This window comes from Lemur catta, chromosome 1, assembly GCF_020740605.2.
Source record: "Lemur catta isolate mLemCat1 chromosome 1, mLemCat1.pri, whole genome shotgun sequence".
NCBI lineage: Eukaryota > Metazoa > Chordata > Mammalia > Primates > Lemuridae > Lemur > Lemur catta.
In genome coordinates this window covers 112262124-112281895 of record NC_059128.1, presented here as the reverse complement: position 1 = coordinate 112281895, position 19772 = coordinate 112262124, and the positions used below count along the sequence as shown (strand labels likewise).

The 19772-nt window shown below is 51.9% G+C and overlaps 2 protein-coding genes across 13 annotated transcripts in view; both read right to left on the bottom strand.

The window, feature by feature from the left end:
* The window catches only part of HNRNPM (heterogeneous nuclear ribonucleoprotein M), a 39812-nt gene extending 35516 nt beyond the window's left edge, over window positions 1–4296 (bottom strand). For 6 of the 8 annotated variants that reach the window (XM_045548056.1, XM_045548072.1, XM_045548046.1 and 3 more), the window contains exon 1: window positions 3940–4127. In XM_045548056.1, the coding sequence (XP_045404012.1) occupies window positions 3940–4052 (113 nt within the window). In that variant the 5' untranslated portion in view covers window positions 4053–4127. Of the gene's footprint in view, window positions 1–3939 lie in introns of all 8 variants that reach the window. The other 2 variants (XM_045548036.1, XM_045548027.1) reach the window with 2 other exon arrangements.
* Window positions 4297–6789: 2493 nt separating this feature from the next.
* Window positions 6790–18925, bottom strand: MARCHF2 (membrane associated ring-CH-type finger 2). Of its 5 annotated transcripts, XM_045547997.1 has the most exons (6): window positions 18097–18232; window positions 17024–17175; window positions 14507–14734; window positions 10086–10281; window positions 9075–9284; window positions 6790–7411 (listed from the first exon to the last, which is right to left on the bottom strand). In XM_045547997.1, the coding sequence occupies exons 3-6, from the start codon at window positions 14680–14682 to the stop codon at window positions 7253–7255; spliced, it is 741 nt and encodes a 246-aa protein (XP_045403953.1). In that variant the 5' UTR covers window positions 14683–14734; window positions 17024–17175; window positions 18097–18232; the 3' UTR covers window positions 6790–7252. The 5 variants fall into 5 exon arrangements, with proteins under 5 accessions (XP_045403953.1, XP_045403943.1, XP_045403969.1 ...); XM_045547987.1 differs by lacking the exons at window positions 17024–17175; window positions 18097–18232 and adding an exon at window positions 18777–18925; XM_045548013.1 differs by lacking the exons at window positions 17024–17175; window positions 18097–18232 and adding an exon at window positions 18777–18883 and having other exon boundaries at window positions 6790–7424.
* Between the last annotated feature and the right edge of the window lie 847 nt (window positions 18926–19772).

Below are 19772 nucleotides of genomic sequence, written 5' to 3'. Positions count from 1 at the left end.
CCCATCTTAGCGCTAAGGGATGCTGTGAGAATCAACAAACAGAACAACAAAAAGCAGCTTGGAAAGTATGGAAGGGAGAGTACTGCAGGTGATTAAAAGCTAGGGTCTCAGCCCCAATTCACTAGGCCTCGGTCCCTTCATCTGTAAATGCAGGTTACTACCTACTTTACAAGTTTAAAGGAGAGGTTCTTGGCACACAGTTAAGTAACTGTGGCAATGATATATTTTTCTACCAGTAATTTTCTTGAGAAGGGTAGGGAGACAGATTGATTCACTCCTAGGTTCTAATGTTGCATCTACCGCCCAGATTTTAAAACTAGCCAACTAGAGCCATGGCTGAGGAAACCTAGGCATTATCCTCATCATAGGCTACCAAAAGGGCAATTCAGCTTTTAACTGCGACTGCAAAACATGGTAATGGGAGAACCCATTTGAGAATCCCCCCTCCGAAAAAAAACAAGCCAGTTAATCTTTACAAGCTAGTATCTCTTTCCCTAACCATGAATAAAATCAAAGGATAAAGTGAAAGCAAAGCCCTGGCAGCACGCTTTCAAATAATCCAGTGCCCCCTATTCTAATCTCCAGCTCACAATCTGACATGCCTCAAAATTCCTTTTTTACCAAGTATACAATTACTTTTTAACATCCAGCAAACACTCAAATCATTGCAGAGCAGAAGGAATCTGGTCCGAATAAACCAATTCAAATGACTGTTTAGTTAGTGGTCACCAGAGTAGCATTATGAAAGCAGCAAGGGCCTGGGAGTCAAGATGGCCTCCCCTACAGTCTACAGGACAAGTTCCTTAACCTGATTTTCTTAACTATGTTTTTTAAAAAAGCTTTCTTGATTGTAAAAGAGTCAATGCTAACAGTATCTCCTTGGGAATCGATGCTAAATATAAATCTTTTTTCAATTTTTTAAAGAAAAACATTTCAATAAGGGATAAATTTTTATTTTTAAAATATCCAATGTTTTCTGATTCAGCCACAAAAATTAATCAGGAAGCCACTGATTTTGAATATATGATGCAACCTTTATTTTAAAAAAACAAAAAACCAAAACCTAAATGAATGTTTTTTTCCTCTTGACTAAATATATCCTAGCTCTAAATCTTGACTGACTTTAAATGGAATAGATTTCTTATCCAAATAAAGCAAACCATTCTCTCACACCCAGGAAAGAAGTCAACTGCAAAACATTTCCAAACTGGGGTCCTCAATCAAACTCATGACATTTTTTTTTTTTTTTTTGAGACAGAGTCTCACTCTGTTGCCTGGGCTAGAGTGAGTGCTGTGGCATCATTCTAGCTCACAGCAACCTCAAACTCCTGGACTCAAGCAATCCTCCTGCCTCAGTCTCCCGAGTAGCTGGGACTACAGGCATGTGCCACCATGCCCGGCTAATTTTTTCTATATATATTTTTAGCTGTCCATATAATTTCTTTCTATTTTTAGTAGAGACGGGGTCTCGCTCTTGCTCAGGCTGGTCTCGAACTCCTGAGCTCAAAAAATCCGCCTGCCTCGGCCTCCCAGAGTGCTCGGATTACAGGCGTGAGCCACCACGCCCAGCCTAAACTCATGACATCTTTTTGCTCTGCTGCACACTCCACTTCTGGTGGAGACAAAGGTCAAAAGAACCAAGTTTCTATTTTCTTTCTATCTCTCAAAGACTTCCAAGATAAAAATCTAAATTCCTTAGCCTGGAATTCATTGCCTACCAGCTGGTCTCCAGGACTCCAACCTTAAAGGCTACAGTAACTTTAATTCTGTATAAATAAAGCATATACCCAAATCCCTGGTCTTTGGATACTCTCCTCTTTCTCTGCCTCTCCCCAACCATGTTCTCCACCACATCATGGTCCTTGTCCTACTGAACATGTCCCAGACCACAGCAGTTGTGGGGAGGGTTGCCTCCTTCAGGCCCCCTGCCATGCAATTCCACTTAACTTTATCACAGCACAATTATCTTACTAAAAAAAAATGTCCACTCTGGGCAAGGGCTTCTAAAAAGCTTTGCTTCCAGAGCTTTGTAACACACACATGAAAAACTCCTCAGGCCCCCTAAAAAAGATCTAAGTGTGGCCAGCTTCCTAGAGTATCCTCTATTAAGCCAGTAGTAGACTGAGGTTTTTTTCCAACAAGGACTATTTCATTTGTAAAAATTCCAGGTTCTAACAGTCCACGTGTGTTTGTCAAATGACTCAGTCACAAAATGACTATTTGAAAATGGACAGCAGACAATGGAAAATTTGAAAAACGTGCCTCAGATGCTATAATCTGAAACTAATTCAAACTGTCGCCTAGCAAAGTGCACTCCATCATGTAGACAGGAAATAAATTTACCTTAAAGCCCTCAAAATATGGCCCTCAGAAATCCTACTGAGTTCCCCTAGACAGACAGTGAAAAAGTCTAAATGAATACATCCCTTTCCAGAGTTTTCAACAGTAAAGTGTTGGGAATAATCAAAGGAAGCTTTTCTCTTGATTTCTAAGGACCAGTAACCATGGTATTTTGGTCCTCCCCACCTAAGGGAAAAAAGAACCTGAAAGCTTTTCCAGATTTGATGTCGAATATAGCTAGCATTTAGTGAACACTAACAGAAGTGCTTAATTACATTCACTTGTAATCCCCATATACTCTTAACTTTCACACATTAAAACAGAAGGGAAGGCAAATGTATACCTAGAGAACGTAGACTACACATTACCAGGGGCTACAGAGGAGGGGCACTAAGGGGAGTTTGTGTTTACTGGCTACAGTTTGAGATGATGAAAAAGTTCTGGACGTGAATAGTAGTGACGATTGTATAACACTGTTAGTGTACTCAATGGCACTGACTTGTACACTCAAAAATGGCTAAAATGGAAAATTCTATGTTATGTATATTTTACCATAATTTTTTTTTAAGAAGTAAGAAACACAATGTGCACCCAGGCTTCCCCCTTCCAGCCTCCCCGGCCGCTCATTTTGGAACCCCAGCATCCTTCTCAAGTGGCCGTAATCAGGACGCGTGGGTTTCAAGGGGGCACAAGCTGATGCTAACTCCATTAAGTAAACTTTAAAAACCAACGAGCCCAGACAGTGCTCCCAGCGGGACTCGAAAAGGGGACGGAGTCTTCTGGAAGTGGTGAGCACTCCTAACGACAGGACAGTTTCCCCTGAAACAAGGAAGACGGTATTTGTTCCTCCCCCACCCCGACTTTTTGCTTGTTTCCAAGGGTGAACCCTGAGCCAGCACATCCCATCTGTCCACTAATTCCTACTGCGCACCTGGGGAGGAGGCGCGGGAAGCGGCGAGGGACGTGAGCCGGGGCCAGAGCGTGGGGCGAGGGGGGGTTCCGAGGGAGGCACTTCCCGCGGGGCGGGGAACCGGGTAGGGACGCGCGAGGGGTGGGGGGCGAGGGGGGCAGAGGAGGAGCCCCCGACTCGGCCTCGCGGCCCCTCCCCAACACTTCTCCAGCTCCCCTACCGGCTACCCCGCTGACCGCGCGCTGAGCCCGGGGGCGCGCGCTCCCTCCCCTCCCCCCACTTTACGGATCGGGAAACTGAGACCTCTGGCGGCGTGGGGGTGGCGGGTGAAACCACGCGCCCAAGGTCACCCGCCCGGCAAGCGGCAGGGCTGGCCTCGGACTCGGGGGCGCTCCAGGCCTGGGGCCGGGCCTGAGACCTCGGTGATGGGGCCGGAACCGGCCCGGAGGAACTGAGGGAGAAGAGGCTCGAGGCCTGGGGCAGGGGGCGATCCCGGAGGCGCCACCAGGACCGCCTGGCTTCCCCCAGTCGCGGCCTGGGCCGCCCCCACCCGTGGCAGGCCCCGAGGGAAAGGCCGGCGCCGAGGCCGCGCCGGGGGTAGGCCGCCAACAGACCTAACGGAGCCGCGGCCGGCCGCCAACCGCCGAGACGAAACCCGCTCCGGGTTTAAGGGACCGTGGCATACTCACCCCTTAGGGCCAGGAGCCCCGTTGCCGGTCGGCACTCCGGGCGCGCCGCTCTCCTCCTCCATTTTGATCTCCGTCGCCGCCACCTCCGCCGCCGCTTCGACCCCTGCCGCCATTTTCTCCGCGTCTAGGCTTTGTGTGAGGGAGCGGGCTGCGAGGTGCTGCGCCTGCGCGCTCACGTGACCCGGTGCGACCAGTAACGCCTGCGCGGGCCGCTGCCGGCTCCCTCTTTGGCCCCCTCCCCCTCCGGGCCACGCGCCTACTCCGGGCCACGGCCTCGCCGCGCGCAGGCGCAGACCGGCAGCTGTGGATTCATTCATTCCCGAGACCAACTCGCGTTAGGCACCGCCTGGCTGTGCCGCCCGCCTGCCCTCGGGGTCTCGTAGGGGAGACATCTCCCCACCGACCCCACACTCACCCACATACCTGGACTTACTCACTCTCAGCTTTCTGCAACCAGAACTGGGCAGAGAGACAGAGAAAATTCTGTCTGGGGGGGCTTCCTGGAAGGCTTAGGGGATTATTAAAGACATTTTAATATTATTAAAGATTATTAAAATTTGGCTAACGCCAAACTAAAACTATTTTTTCTTTTTTTCTTCCTTTTTTTTGGTGTGTGTGTGTGTGTGTGTGTGTGTGTTTTCGTTGTATCCCTGTTGATTTTCTAAAACTCATAAGGAAGCCAGCCAAACTAAAACTTTCTTCTCACTGTAATAGAAAATATTAGAAGAGATGTGCAAAGAAAACGGCTTTCTCTCTTCTTGATGGCATGTCCTGGAGTATCCTTGCATCATCTCCCCAGGCACCGCACTCCAAAGTCTGCTTGAGGAGAGGTGGGTGCCAGGGTGTGGGGTAAGTACAGGTGCAGGAATGAGGCTGGCCCCCAAGGGCCAGCACAGTTAACACACCTGGGTGTGATCCTGTGTTCCGGCAGACCACCAGCCCATCAGCCACCCTACAAGGCCCTGCTCATCTCTGTGAGGCCCCTGCCCCTCCAAGGCTACGCCAGCCATGTGGTCCTCCCTACTGCTCTTCCTACAGGCTAAGTAGGTTCTAGTCTCTGGGGGGCCTTTGCACGTTGTGCTTTCTTTCACTCTCACAGCCACATTGGCTTCACCTTGCCCTTCCAGTTGGGGCAGAAAGTGTTTTTATTCCCCTGTGGGCGAGCTACATGCCAGGCAGGGATTCATGCAGAAAACAGACCTTGAGCAAGTGACCCCACCACACTGAGATTGCTCCTCTGCAAATGTAGTTATTAAGAACCCCCCAGGGGCCAGGGGTGGCGGCTCATGCCCTGTAATCCTAGCACTCTGGGAAGCTGAGACAGGAGGATCACTTGAGGTCAGGGGTTCAAGACCAGGCAGAGCAAGATTGAGACCCTGTCTCTACTAAAAATAAAAAAAATTAGCTGAGTGTAGTTGTGTGTGCCTGTAGTCCCAGCTACTTGTGAGCCTAAGGCAGGAGGATGGTTTGAGCCCTGGAGTTCAAGACCAGGCTGGGCAACATAGGGAGACCCCCCCTCTCTAAAAAAAAAAAAAAAAATTGTGTTTTAATTAGCCAGGCATGGTGGTGGGCGCCTCTAGCCCCAGCTACTCAGGAGACCGGAAAACTGCTTGAGCCAAAGAGTTTGAGGTTACAGTGAGCTATGCTCACACTCATGCACTCCTGCCAGGGTGACAAAGCAAGACCCTGTCTCTGAAAAAAAGAAAAAAGAAATACGCAGAACTCCCCTTTCAGAGCCACTGTGAGCATTAAAAGCAGGCAGATGCCAAAAGTCCTTAAATTTAAACAGCTCACCACACAGAAAGCACTCAAGGAGTAGGTGTTGTCCTTAGCATGACCACATTCTAAACCTTTCCTGAGTCCTCATGGGAGATGGGCCACGAAGCTCAGCACTGGGACAGTGCAGACCTGACCTGGGGTCACCCCAGCTCTACTTCCTACAGCTGTGGGACCTTAGATAAAGGCTTCTCTACCCTGGGCTTCAGTCCAGGAGATACCATTCCTTCCCCCAAGGGTGGTAGCAAGAGTCGGAAGAGGGGAGGTAACCCATGAAGGCTCAGAAGTGGCCCTCACCCATAGTAACCCTTAATAAGTGTGGATACTGTCACCATCAGTTGTTAGTGAGTGTAAGGGGTCCAGCATGGTATCTGGCCCTTGGCAGATGCAAAGTAAGTGGAAATTGTTCTTCTTACATATACTTGTAAAATCAGGCCAGGCACGGTGGTGCAGTCCTGTAATCCCAGCACTTTGGGAGCCGAAGGCAGGAGGATCACTTGAGATCAGGAGTTTGAGACCAGCCTGAGCAAGAGTGAGACCCTGGTCTGTACAAAAAAATAGAAAAATTAGCCGGGCATGGTGGTGCACGCCTGTGGTCCCAGCTACTTGGGAGGCTCAGGCAGAGGATCGCTTGAGTCCAGGAGTTTGAGGTTGCAGTGGACTATGATGACACCACTGCACTCTAGCCCAGCTGACAGAGTGAGACTTTGTCTCAGAAAAAGAAAAAACAGAAAAATTAGCCGAGCATGGTGGCTGGTGCCTATAGTCCCAGCTACTTGGGATGCTAAGGCAGGAGGATCCCTTTAGCCCAGGAGTTTGAGGCTACACTGAGCTATGATGATGCCACAGCACTCCAAGCTGGGTGACAAAATGAGACTCTGTCTCAAAAAAAAAAAAAAAAATTCATTTATTATATAACCCTGCTACCTGTTCTTTACTTGAAAACTCACACTTTGCTTCGTCCTGTGGGCTCCAAAACAGATCCCTCAAAATGAGCTGAGTGGTGTTTGTTTTTTACCTCCACATGGTCCCTCACCGTGAGGCCTTGGTTCAGAAATGTAACTGACAAGTCCCTTTTGTCCAGCAAGGGTTCCTTTTATTCAATCAGGGGTGGGTTTTTGAAACACAGTGCAACTTTATATAAAGTCGAGGGCGCCAGGAAAGCGAGCCTGCCAGGTGCGAAGAAGCGCAAGAAGCTTGCTGGAACCTCCCAGCCCAAAGGGTGCCCTGGACACACTGGCCATGGTTGCTGGCCCGCGAGGTGCCAAATGGACCTCAGAATGAGATTAGAGTGCCTGTTCCATCCAAAGCAGCCCAGGACCACCGTGTCCATCTGTCCTTGTCATGTACAACAGTGTGCAAAAAACCTGAAAATAGATTCACACACAGGATCACAGAATAGGTTCCACTTGGCATCTCTTGGCCTAAGAAGCGCTCTGGCCGTGCAGGAAGGGTCGGGCAGTTTCCGTCCTTCCAAATGCCAGGGCATCGCCAGCTACCTCTGGCCTCTCTGCCGCAGGGCCCCGCCAGCCTCTCTTCACACGGGTGTCTCCTCTGCCACCTTCTTCAGGAGTCCAGCTGCCAGTGGGGAGTGCTGGGGGCCCTCAGAACCATCCACATCCCGGATCTTCAAGCGAACCTTCTGGTTGGTCTTTCTCCACTCCGAGTACAGCTGGCAGTGGTATCGGAAGGATACCTGCAGGGCAGTCCTGTGGTGAGCAGGGAGGCTGAGAAGGTCTCCACCCCCAATGAAGGAAAACAGGCCCCCATGGCACCCACCTTGGTCCAAACCAGGAATGCGCTTGCGCTTCCAGAAGCAGAGCTGGCATGTGGGCATTCTCTGCACAGGCTGTCTCTCTCTCTCTCTCACACACACACACACACACATTCACCCTCCTAGAGACACTCCCCACCAGCTTTCAGTGTCCTGCAAAGGCGAGGCACCCTTCTCGCCCCAGCAAGGAGCTCCCTTTCTGCTCCTCAGGGGGAAGGGAGTGAAATAGCCTCTTGGGAGGGATTGAATGTCAATCAGTCACACAACTGCCCAGACTTGGCAATACCCAAGATGTTCCTCTGTAAGAAGCTATGATGAAGCCACTGCACTCTACCCTGGGCAACAGAGCAAGACCCTGTCCCCAGTGGATAAATAAATGGTGGCACAACCAGAAAATGGAATTTCATTGGACACTAAAAAGACATGAGCTCTCAAGCCATGATGTGGAAGGCTGGGTGCAGTGGCTCACACCTGTAACCCCAGCACTTTGGGAGGCCAGGGTGGGAGGATCTCTTAAGCCCAGAAGTTTGAGGCTGCAGTGAGCTCTGATGATGCCACTGCACTCCAGCCTGGGCAACAGAGTGAGATCTGGTCCCCTCAAAATAAATAAATAATACTAAATGTCAGTGTTTCATACCCTTTAACCAAGCAAGTTCCAAAGAAACATTCGCACAGGCGCTGCCCAAAGCACTATTCATAACAGCAAAAAAAAAAAAAAAAAAAAATGGTTGTAGGGGGAGAAAAGCACACATTTGGAAAGCATCCCAGCGTCTGTCAAAAGGGATTGGTTAAATAAATACGGTACACCCATACAATGAATGCCTGCTGGGGGGCTGCCCTGTTGTTTTTCTTTCTTAAACAACACTAGCAAAATGAAAACAAGTAGACTGCAACTCGGTAGCTATGATTTCATCCTATTTATATTTTAAAATATATGCTAGTGGTGGGCAGGGCTGTTTCTCTTTAAGCAAGGGTTGTCCAGGAGTCTAGGACAACCCTCCAACCTCAGTCACTCTGTCTCTGTCTTTCCTGTTTCTTTCTTGCTCAGTCTTCGTGCCTTTTTTTTTTTTTTTTTTTTCTAGAGACAAGGTCTCACTCTGTTGCCCAAGCTGGAGTGCAGTAGCGTGATCACAGCTCACTGCAGCCTTAAAATCCTGGCCTCAAGGGATCCTCCTGCCTTGGCCTCCTAAAATGCTGGGATTATAGGTGTGAGCCACCGCCCTCATCTGATTTCTTACTATCTACCCATTCCCCGCCCATCTTGCTCTCTCACTCTTTTGCTCCTCGCCTCCCGGCCACCACCAGCCTTGGGGGTTCATGGATGGGAGGTGTGTACTCGGGACTAGCAAGCAGGTGCACTTGGACCCTTAGAGCACAAAGTTCACACCTAGCTGAGGGCTTCTTTGGCCCTTTGCCAAGCTTGGCATGTGGAGCTCCATGAAATGTTGGGTGAGCTCAGGGGCTCCCCCCTGCCCAAGGCCAAAGGCAGAGGCAGCCAGCCAGGGAGCCCCACGCCCCGCCCCGTCACTGGCTGCTGCAGGTGGCAGAGCCCCAGATGCCTGCCCCGCAGCTGGCGGCCACTCACCAGCGTCCAGAGGACGTAGATGGTGAAGAGGGCGATGGTGAGAGCAATGAGCCCCACAGCCTCGAGCCGGCTGTGCAGCCGCAGGTGATCTTGGGCCCCACGCAGGCACAGCCAGCCGGAGATGGCGGCCAGCGGCGTGATGAACAGGAAGCACACCATGTCGCAGCACAGCGTCCGCTTCTCCGTCCTGGGCCCTGGGTCCTTCAGCCACTGCAGGGGGAACCGATGGGGGGAGGGGCTGCTGAGGGCTTAGGAACCTCCAGGCTCCGTCCTTTCCTTCTTTCAAACACTTATTGAGCCTACAGGAAGCCAAGCCTGGCCAGGCGGTTGGCACTTTTGCATTCATGTTACAGATGGGGAAACTGAGGCACAGAGGGGGTTAACTCATTGGAGCAAACTCACACAGCAGCCAGTGTCTGCAAAGCCAGGGTCAGAACCCAGGAAGTCTTGCTCCAGGGCCTGAGCACCGTTGGCCCATATCCTGCTATGCTTGGCCTCCCCCATATGATGGGCGAAGAGAAATGGGCTTTGCTCCTGAAATCCTGGTGCTGGGGACTGAAAGGGTCCCTGCCCTCCCATGCTGGCCGGGGGAGGTATGACGTGGTATTGCTCCATATGTGCCCCACTGTCTGCAACACATTCGAATCATAGCACCATTGCTCCCAGCAACCACTGCTTCGTTGGTTTACTGGACTTAAATCTCCGTGAATACCAGCCTTACGTGTCTTGTTGGTGGCTGGGTCCCCAGTGTATAGCAGAGTGCTGGGCACCCTGGAGGTGCTCAGGAAATACTTGCTCATGAAAGAGTAAATCCAAACATCATGGGGGTACTGGGTTTGGCAGGTCTAGAACCTTAGGCGTGGTCCCCCACCCCCATCAGCAGAATCTACCTGGGGAGGGGTGTAGGGAGGTCCCTGGCCCACCAGAATCCCCTAGGGTAGCTCCTGCCTCCGACCCCCATGCATGCTTTCTTCCCCTCTGCCCACCCCAATCTCAGGCTCCGACGGGTACCTCTGTGAGGGGCCGGGGCCGCTTCTCCACCGCAAATTCTGTGTGGCACAGCTCACAGTAGCTGGTATTGGACGAGGACAGCCATCTCTCCAGACAGCTCTTGTGCACGGCTCCCAGCGTGCCAGTACAGCCACATGGAGATAGCAAGCTCTCCCCGTTTGCTCCCTCATGGCAGATCCGGCAGAAGGGACCATCACTGGACACAGAGATAGGACCCGTTAGCAATGATTTGGCTTCTTGCCTGCCTCTGCTTCACTACCTGCTAGACCACAAGCTCGCTGCTGTCTCCATGCTGCCACTTGGCGAACTCCTACTCATCTTTCAATGCCCAGCTCCAAATGTCCTCTCCTTTGGGAAGCCTTTCCAGACTCCTACAGGTAGAGTGATGTGCTCCCTTCCCAGGACTCCTGTGGCACCTTTTTAAGCCCAGGGCAAGCATCTCTTATACCTGCCTACTCAGTGTCCTCTCCCTGCCCTACAACACCACCCTGATTGTCCTGGGCAACTACTCCACTCTCAACTCTTGGTCCTCAAAGACCAGAGCAGAGCTGATGACACCCCTGATGACCTCAGGCCTGACAATCAGGACATCACACACCCCTGGTCACGGGGACCGACTCAGGGAAGGGCTTGTGTAATGCAATCAGAGCCACTGGGAACCAATTCCTAAAATTCCTTTTTTCCTTTCCCTAAACTCTAGAACCGTCAGCAGCAAGGCTGACGTAAGCTTGGAGCTGCTGGCAGCCGCCTGGTCTCTGTGCAGAGCCTGTGAATGATGCCAACACAGAAGAAAGCAGAGGCACGAGACAGGGAAAGGTGGACATCATCAGAGGCCCTGGATCTAGCCACACTTGAAGGCCACACTGCCTGAGAAACCTATGCATCCAGACAGAAGTGCTCACCTGCTCCTTTGCTCTTGTGAGAGGGAAACAGACATAAAAAGCAGCCGCAGAAAGCTGCCTCGGGAAAGTCTCCAGTCCCCAGGGATGCTGTGTTCTTCCTGGGGTGGCTCAGGAGGCGGGGGGGTGTGGCCTTGGCGGGCTCAACGCATGAGTCATTGTTTCCCAAACATTTCTGCCCAGAATGCAGACATCGGAGCACAGAGAAGAGCTATTTTCCAGATAACACCGTTTCCCCTCGGAAATGACTGTCTTCTACCCTCTTCTCAGACTCTCCTGCTGTGGGATAGGGCATGGCTGTCTTTAGAAGAGCCTGCTTTCTGGGCAGACCCATGCCTGGGCTCCTATCTCCTCCCAGAGTGGCCAAAGGGCATGCATGCCCTGGTCCCACCCTCTCTCCCCACCACACACACACACACACACACACACACGTGCGCAAAAAAAAAAAGTTAACAGAAAAAGAATTGCTCTGGAAACCAATTCAGTGATAAGAAGTGTCAAGAAATGACAAGAACCTTCAGGAAGAGCCATGTCAGTTTGGACTTTGTTCTGGGAAACCCTCGAAAACTTGCAAAGAGCGAATTCAGAGAAAAGGAAAAAAAAAAACAAAAAACCAAAGCTTAATATTTATTGAGCACTTACTATGTACTAGGTACTATTCTAAGAGCAACATCTGGGTTCATTTATCTCATTCTCACAATGAGCTTAGGAGGAAAATACTATTTTTTTTGTTTTTTAAGACAAAGTCTTGCTCTGTCGCCCGGGCTAGAGTGTCATATCATCATCATAGCTCACAGTAACCTCAAACTTGTGGGCTCAAGTGATCCTCCTGCCTCAGCCTCCCAGAGTACTAGGATTACAGCCATGAGCCACCGCACCTGACCTTTTTTTATTTGTTTGTTTTTAAGAGACGGGATGTTGCTCAGTAACCCAGGCTGGAGTGCAGTAGCGTGATCAAGATTCCACCTGTACAAAAAATAAATAAATTAGTTGGGCGCGGTGGTGCACACCTGTAGTCCCAGCCATTCAGGAGACTGAGGCAGGAGGATCGCTTGAGCCCAGGAGTTTGAGGCTGCAGTGAGCTATGAGGATGCCACTGTACTCCAGCCTGGGTGACAGAACAAGACCCTGTCTTTAAAAAAAAAGGGGGGGGTGGGGAATGGAGAAGGGCTGGGGATACAGACATGCTCAAGAAAGCTTTGAAAAGGGCTCAGCTCACTCACAGCCTAGTGGGCAGAGAGCTCAAGACCCTGAGTCCTAGGCTTTGTAGACTGTTCTGGGCCCTGGAGACTCCTCCTGGGCCTTCCTCTTTGACCTCTGTAGATTTCAGAGTCCAGAACGCTCCGCCCCACCTAGTTTCTACCAAGGTCTCTGCCATGTGCCCCCAGGAATCAGGGTCTGCTTGGAGGCAGGAAGACTTTATTTCTATAGTCTTGGAACCAACCAAGGCACTGGATGTGACATCTTTAAGTCCTACAACAGCTCTCCAATGTCAGACGCTAAGAAGAGTTATAGGGTCAGCAGGGGACTCTGGTGACCTTTTGTGTGTGGCCTCTGCCAAGCCCAGCTCCTTCCAGAGGTGGCAGGAGGCAGGATCCCCATTTATTTCTTGAGAGACTAGCCAGGAGGCTGGAAGGAAGGCCACATCCCTGGGCCTCTAGCCTGAGAATGTTTGGGTTGAGATGTGTCCAAAGGCAGAGGGGAGAAAGGGCAATGAGACCCTCAGGCTGCGGAGCTACCAGCTACCGGCAGGGACAGAAGCTGCCGGCAAAGGGGCCAAGGAGCAGATCCAGGGGAGCCCTGTGGCCGCAGGGTGCCAGGCAGTCCTGCCCACCAGCCACGCCTTGATTGGGCAACACCTACGAAAGGGTCCCTGAGAAGCGGCACATAGTGGCCAAGACAAGAGAGGGGACATCCAGGATCACAGAGAGGCCACTCTTGCTGCATGCCACATGCCTGTGGGCTCAGTGGTCTGGTGGGCTGGTGGGACCAAAGGAACTTCCCTCCCCTGAGCTGGAGCCCTGGGCTCAAGCCTCAGGTGTGCACAGTAACTGTGGCGTGGTGGGTGTCTACCTCCCTTGGAGCCTGGGTTTCCCCAGATGTGAAAAGGGAGGGTAGAGCAAGGTGGGGTCACGTAGGGAGACCCCAGCTACAGCCAGCCTCCTCCCCTGTGCCCAAAAAGGTTCCCCTCACTTGGCGCCTGGCTCTACCAACATGGACCACTCTCTTGCCTTCTACCTAAGGAGATGGAAACGTACAAGCCAATGCCTGGGAAGACGTCACAAGGAGAATATCCCATCGGATCTGGGCTCAGGCAAGGCTTCCCAGAGGAAGTGACAGCAGGTAAAGCCCTAGAGAGTAAGTTCAAAGTGCCTCAAGGCTTCTGTCGGCTTATTTTTATTTCTGAATAAAAAACTTCATCAATTGATTCTGACACTTGCTACAACACGAATGAACCTTGAGGACATCATGTTCAGTGAAATAAACCAGCCACAGAAGGACAAATCCTGTGTGATTCCACTCACACGAGGTCCCTAGAGTGGTCAGGTTCACAGAGACAGGAAGTAGGATGGTGGGTGCCAGGGGCCAGGGAGGGAGCGGGCAGTGAGTGTTTCATGGGGACAGAGCTTCAGTTTGGGAAGGTGAGAAAGTTCTGGGGGTGGAGGGTGGTGATGGTTGCACAGCACTGTGAATGCGCTTAATGCCACCGAACTGTGCCCTTAGCGGTTAAGATGGTAAATATTATGTATATTTTATCCCAGTTTTTAAAATTTGGGGGAAAAAAAGCTCATGAATTAAATCGTATCAAATAAACTGAATGACAATTCATAAAACTCAAAAAACTGAAAAGAGAAAGAAATCATTTAGAATCCTATCCCCCTAGCCAACCTGGTGGCTATTTTAAATTCAAGCGAGTTAAAATGGATTTCAACGTGGGAGAAGTTTTCTTAAAGACTCTTTCCCTGGGAACTGATAAAAAGTTGGCGAAGCAGACAGATTCAGCACACAGATGGATCTAGAAGGCCAACACAGAGTTTTAAATAGATCTATTGAAGGTTTACCGGGTATTGAACCAATGCCCTTGCAGACACTGCACGGGGATGATGGCACTGTCTTCTCCCGAGCAACTAATGAGGAAGATTGTCCCTTCAGAGGCTATGGCGGTGAAGTGACTTGGCCCTGGTCACTCTGGGAGAGAGAGAGAGGCGGCCACTCAGGATGTGAGCCCAGCGCTAGTTGTCCACAGCTGGCACGCCTAACCACTCCCTAGCCTGTCTCTCCAACGCATGAGTTACTTGCCAACATCTGACCTTCAGATTTCATGTAATAATCTGGAATTTTGGCTTTTCCTGGCTGGCCTGGGCCTCTGTTTCCACGTGGTGATTACTATTTGGGCCCCTTTCTCTGGCAGAATTATGCATCTGGCCTCCCGAGATGGTTGGATTTCTGACCCCAGACTGGGAGGCCCAGAAAGAAGAGGGAGTGAAGACCAGGACACCTGCCTGGTCACTACTCACTCACCTCGGCATGTCCAAGGCCCGGATGACGGTGGAGAGGAGCCGGCCATCCCTCGAAGTCACCTGTGCCACATACTGGGGTGGCCCAAGGCCCGTGGCCTCCACGACCTTGGAGAAGGCGGGGCTGCCAGAGCAGTCGCACAGGGAGCCAGGCAGGTGGCAGCAATCACCCGTCGTCATGGCCACAGGGAACCCAGTGTCATCAGGGCCTGAGGCCCATGGTTCCAGGAGCCTGGGGAGAGGGCAGCGGGGAGGTTAATGAGCCCAACAGACCAGGGGTTGAGTCCCCTCTTGTCAAGGCTCTAGGGACCATAGGCAAGGACCTGCCTCTCTGAGCCTCAGTTTCTCCAATCTGTAACAAGGGCCTTTGTGGGGGCCAGGGATGAGTCAATGAGGTGACACATGCAGCTCAGCCCAGGCCTGCCACACAGCGAGGGCCTGGGTTATATTACATCTCACTGTCCTAAGAAAAGCTAGGCCTGCTCCCGCCATCAAAGGCCACCTTCCAGTCAATGTCACCTATATCACCTTTCCAGATATGATAACAGCATCTGACAATGATTGAGCACCTCCTGTGTGCCAGGCCCCATGCTTGGTGTTTTCTGGGGCCAGAATCTGTCCCGTGCCCACCATCCATGTACAGACTTGACCTCCAAGGATTCAATTCCTGTCTGGGGCTGGGCCCGGGGCACACAACTCTGCCTCTGAGTGGAACAGAACAGAGCTGGAAACTTGGCTCTACAGACCAGAAAGGTGAGTCACCTGGACCCTCCTAGTTCATGGCCTTTTGCAGGACTGTGCACTCCTTGGTAGCTCAGGCCATCCGGGAAGTGGCAGATGGCTGGGGAGGATGGTGGCAGCCTCTCTCCTCACCACCAGACCAGCTGCTCTGAGCCACACCTCTGTGCCCAAGGGGAGGCTATGGGAGATGGTGGGAGCCTAAGTCAGCAATTCCAAAGTCTGTCTGCTCTGGGAGATGACAGGAGGATCCTGCCCTCTGCTCTGGGGTCTGACCAGCAGAAAGAAACCCTAGGCAACCTCCTCCTCCGTCCCTGTGCTAGCCAATGAGGTTTGAAGAATAGCCCACAGATCCCGATGTGTGTTCCCCTCTGAGAATTTCATGAAAGTGACAGAGGCCTCTCTAGAGACCTCCTTAAAGCCAACACAGGTGCCCCAGAGCCAAGGATCTCTGTCACCAACTTGTCCAACCCCCAGGCCTTTGCTTCCAAGAGTGAGAGTCCAAAGCTCCAGCGGCAGGCCCTATAGTGTTGAGAAACTCCAAGCGAGGGAAGCAGACAGGTGCTCACTAAAATACCCCACCCCTCCCCCAAGTCAGCTTTTACCAATTCCTACCAGGCAAAATGCGAGCCCCAAAGCAGGGAGGAGCAGTGTACGTTATTATCGTTTTTAGAGACAGGGCCTCGCTCTGTTGCCCAGGCTGGAGTGCAGGGGCACAATCATAGCTCACTGCAGCCTTCAACTCCTGGGCTCAAACAATCCTCCTGCCTCAGCCTCCTGAATAGCTGGGACAACAGATGAGCGCCACCATGCCTAGCTAATTATTTAAAGTTTTTATTTTATAGAGATGGGGTCTTGCTATGTTGCCCAGGCTATTCTTGAACTCCTAGCCTCAAGTGATCCTCCCACTTTGGCCTCCCAAAGCGCTGGGATTACAGGCGTGAGCCACGGCACCCAGCCCTATAGGTTACTGACTAAGTTTTGCACCAGGACACTCTGCCAATGGACTGACAACTCTCTGAACTCAGCCAAAAGCCCTCCTGGTCCGATATGGCCTTCTGAGTGCCCACGGTAGGGCCCCTGTAGGGCTAGATAAGCAAGTATCAGCCAAAGGCAGGAAGAGACTGGGAGGAAGGCTGCAGGCCTGAGATAACAGCCCCAGGACAGTGGCCAGGGCTGCCATGTCTTACATGCTGCTGTTCCCCCTGTGCACCTGCCACCAGAACCTCCAGCACAGAGGTCAGAATGGAAGCCACTTGGAGGTTGCCCTCCAAGGGAACACAGACACAGAGGAGTCCGTTCCTCCTGCCTCTCTGAGGATCGGTCTTAACATTCCTACAAAAGTTGTGCATTACAAGAACAATCACAGCTCCTATATGTTATGTTCTATCATTTCTTTTACTGTCAGAGGGGGAAAAAAACCCCACTGGTGAATCTGCTAATGCACGGTCTGCAAATGGCCAAATAATAATTGCAGTTCCTGTTTATTAAGGACTGGGTGCTGCTCCAAGCAATCTGCATATATGTTAATCATCTCACTGAGCTCTAAACAGTTGTTGTAAGTGTCCCCTTCAAAGGTCACCTTCCAGGAGGAGCCATGCCCAACCAGGCTGGCTAAAGTGACACTGAGGTCCACATTACTCCTCTCATGGCATATGCCCATCTCTGAAATGCTCTATAATGCATATTCATCTACTTATTTAACCATGCATGTCATCCCACTCTGCAGTGAACTCTGTAGAGGAGGGGACCCTGTGAGATTGCTCCCCCCTGTCCCCAGCACCTGTGTCTGGCTCAGAGTTACTGCATCCATCGCTGCTGCATTCGTTGCTGCTGCATTTGTTGTAGCTGCAGTCATTTCTCAGCCCCCACTCCATGTCAGAACAGAGTGGGAGAACCACATCTCTTGGCTTTCAGACCCTGAGCTGCCAGCCCCTGTGGTGGCAATCAGAGATACTTAGAGGAGAGAGGTTCATGTAAACCACCCTGGTCTGGGTTTGGAAGAGGCCATACTCAGGGCTGGGCACAAGGAGACAGTGGCTGCAGGCTGGACTCAGCTCTGGGGCTGCTGGAATGGGGGAGTGAGCCAGTGCCTTGGGCAAACTTGGCCTAATGCCCAGGAGACGGATTGCATAGAGTCTTCACAACCAACCAACAGTTACCCCCATATGATAGGTGAAAAAGCTGAGGCTCAGAGCGGGACACCTACTTGCTCAAGGTGACACAGCTACAAAGGGACAGTGCCATGATTTGACCTTAAGGCAGTCCAGTGAGTGGATCTGGGTCTTCAAGTCCTGGCTCTGCCACTGCCACGGCCACTGTGGGTCCTGATTCAAGTCAATTTGCTTTTCTTGGCCCCCTCCTTCTCCTTTGTCAAACATGCTGTTCGAGCAGGTGGGCTGAGTCTACTGAGGGTTCTCTGGAGAAGGAGCCTCCAGGCTTAATTCCTCCACCAAAGCTCACCCTTGGCTAGGTTTGGGGTGGCACTGAGGCATCCCAATCTTTTCCATGCCTTCCCAGCCTCCAGCCTCCTTTTCCTGAGGGAAGAGGAGTCAGAGGGCCCTAACTCCCTACAGTGTGATCTCGAGCAGCTGCTTCACTCTCTGAGCCTCAGTTTCCTCATCTGTAAAACGGGTGTCATAATGATACCCTGTTCATGCATCGGTAAATATTAAGAAGTCAATAAATATTAGCTCTTGTTATAATTACCCTTATCAGCTTACAGAGCTGTTGGGAAGGTTTGATGAGAGGACACACAGCACCTGCCACACAGTAAGTGCTCAATTAATGCCCACTGTTATTATTGTTTAGGATAAATGTAGAGTCTGGCAAACGCATTCACTCCTCTTCACTCACCCAGAGAGGCCCCTGTATGTCCTCCAGTACTGGATGGCTCTGCATCAGAAGCCAGGTTCCAGTCCCAGCGCTGCTCCTTGTCTGCTGTGTGGCCCTGGGCAAGAGACTTAACCTCTCTGAGCCTCGACTGCCTCATCTGCATAACAGGGAACATTTTTAGGACTTCCACCTAGTTAGTGGGGTTCCTAGAGGGCTGAATGAGCTAATCCTATCAAGGCTGACTACCCTGTTTTGAGCACCCACACAGCAAGCAGCATCCTGTTGGAGCATCTTTGTGCATAGTGCCTGACTTGTTATAATATTTACTATTGTCCAGGCAGAGCCCCCTCTGAGAAAGAGGCTGGGGAAAGACACTTATTGACCGACTACTGTGTGCAGGGCGCTTTTCCTCATCAGCCAGCCACCTCCCGAAATCCTCCCAGCAGCCGCATCTGGTTGGCAATGGAATGACCCAGTTTCACAGATGGGGAAATCGAGGCTCGGAGAGGCGCCTACTGTGTGGCGGGCTCCAGATACCTCCCACCGGCCTCGAGACGGGAATTGCGGTCCCCGAGTCGGGGAAGGTTGCGGCCAAGAGTTCCAGCCCGGCTGTCACGCTCGGGGGGCCGAGCTCCGGCCTCGAACCCGGGTCAGCCCCGCGGACCGGCGTCCTCTGGGTCTACCTGTCGGCCTGTGCCTACCTGATCCGCGGCCGGGCCGGGCGGCCGCGCAGGCCCCTCGGTTCACCCCGGCCCGGGTCCCGGCCCGGCCCGGCCCGTCAGCTCCGCTAGCTCCGCTCCAGCCGGCACCTGCGTCCGGGCACCGCCCGCCGAGCCGACAGCGCCGCGGACCAATGGTCAACGCCGCTCGTACGCATCGGCCAATCACCACGCAATCCCGCCCCTGGAGGCGGGGCCGGAGGCGACGGGGACGTCCTAGGCCGCACAGGCCCTGGTTCGCCGCAGCTGTTAGCTCCGCCCCCGCCGCGTTATGGCTCCGCCCCCAGACAGGGCTCCGCCCCCTCACTGGCCCCGCCCCAGCCCAGCCCAGGGAGCGCGCGGAGCTGGCTGCGCCCCCTGCAGGCCGCCCGAGTGCCTTTTAATAAATAAAACCGTTTCAGAATTCAACTTGACACCAGGCAAAATGATTTGTAACTGTTCTTCACCTCCCCTACGCTTCTCATCGATCCTGGGGAAGGGAGAGATCGTTTGATCACATTTTACACAGGCGAGAAGCCTACAAGGGTTAGGAAGCCGTGCAGGAGCCTAAAGCCAACATCATTTATTCATCATTCATCCATTCATTCATGCAGTAGATCCATTCAATAGATGTAGTAAACATCAGTAGGGAGGGTCTGTTATGAACCAGGCACTGTGCTAGGAGCTGGGGACACCACGCTGGGTGAGACAAAAATTGCTGCCTTTGTGGGCCTCTAGGGAGTGAGACAGAATTAGTAATAAAATTTTTAAAACATTAAAACCAGAATATTTATTGCATTGTTGAAATTCTTTTTTTTCACCAAATGCCAGAATGAAATTCTTAATCAATTATTAATTACAAATGTGATACAATGCAGGAAGTGTCCGGGCGCAGCGGCTCACGCCTATAATCGTAGCGCTCTGGGAGGCTGAGGCAGGAGGATCACTTGAGGTCAGGAATTCAAGACCAGCCTGAGCAACAGCGAGACCTCGTCTCTA

Coding starts and splice junctions, on each gene's coding strand:
- MARCHF2 (XM_045547987.1), bottom strand. CDS start 14,682: ATGACGACGGGTGATTGCTGCCACCTGCCTGGCTCCCTGTGCGACTGC. Junction 10,282..14,506: donor CGGGCCTTGGACATGCCGAG/GTGAGTGAGTAG, acceptor CTCTGTGTCCAG/TGATGGTCCCTTCTGCCGGA. Junction 9,285..10,085: donor GGCCCCGGCCCCTCACAGAG/GTACCCGTCGGA, acceptor TTCCCCCTGCAG/TGGCTGAAGGACCCAGGGCC.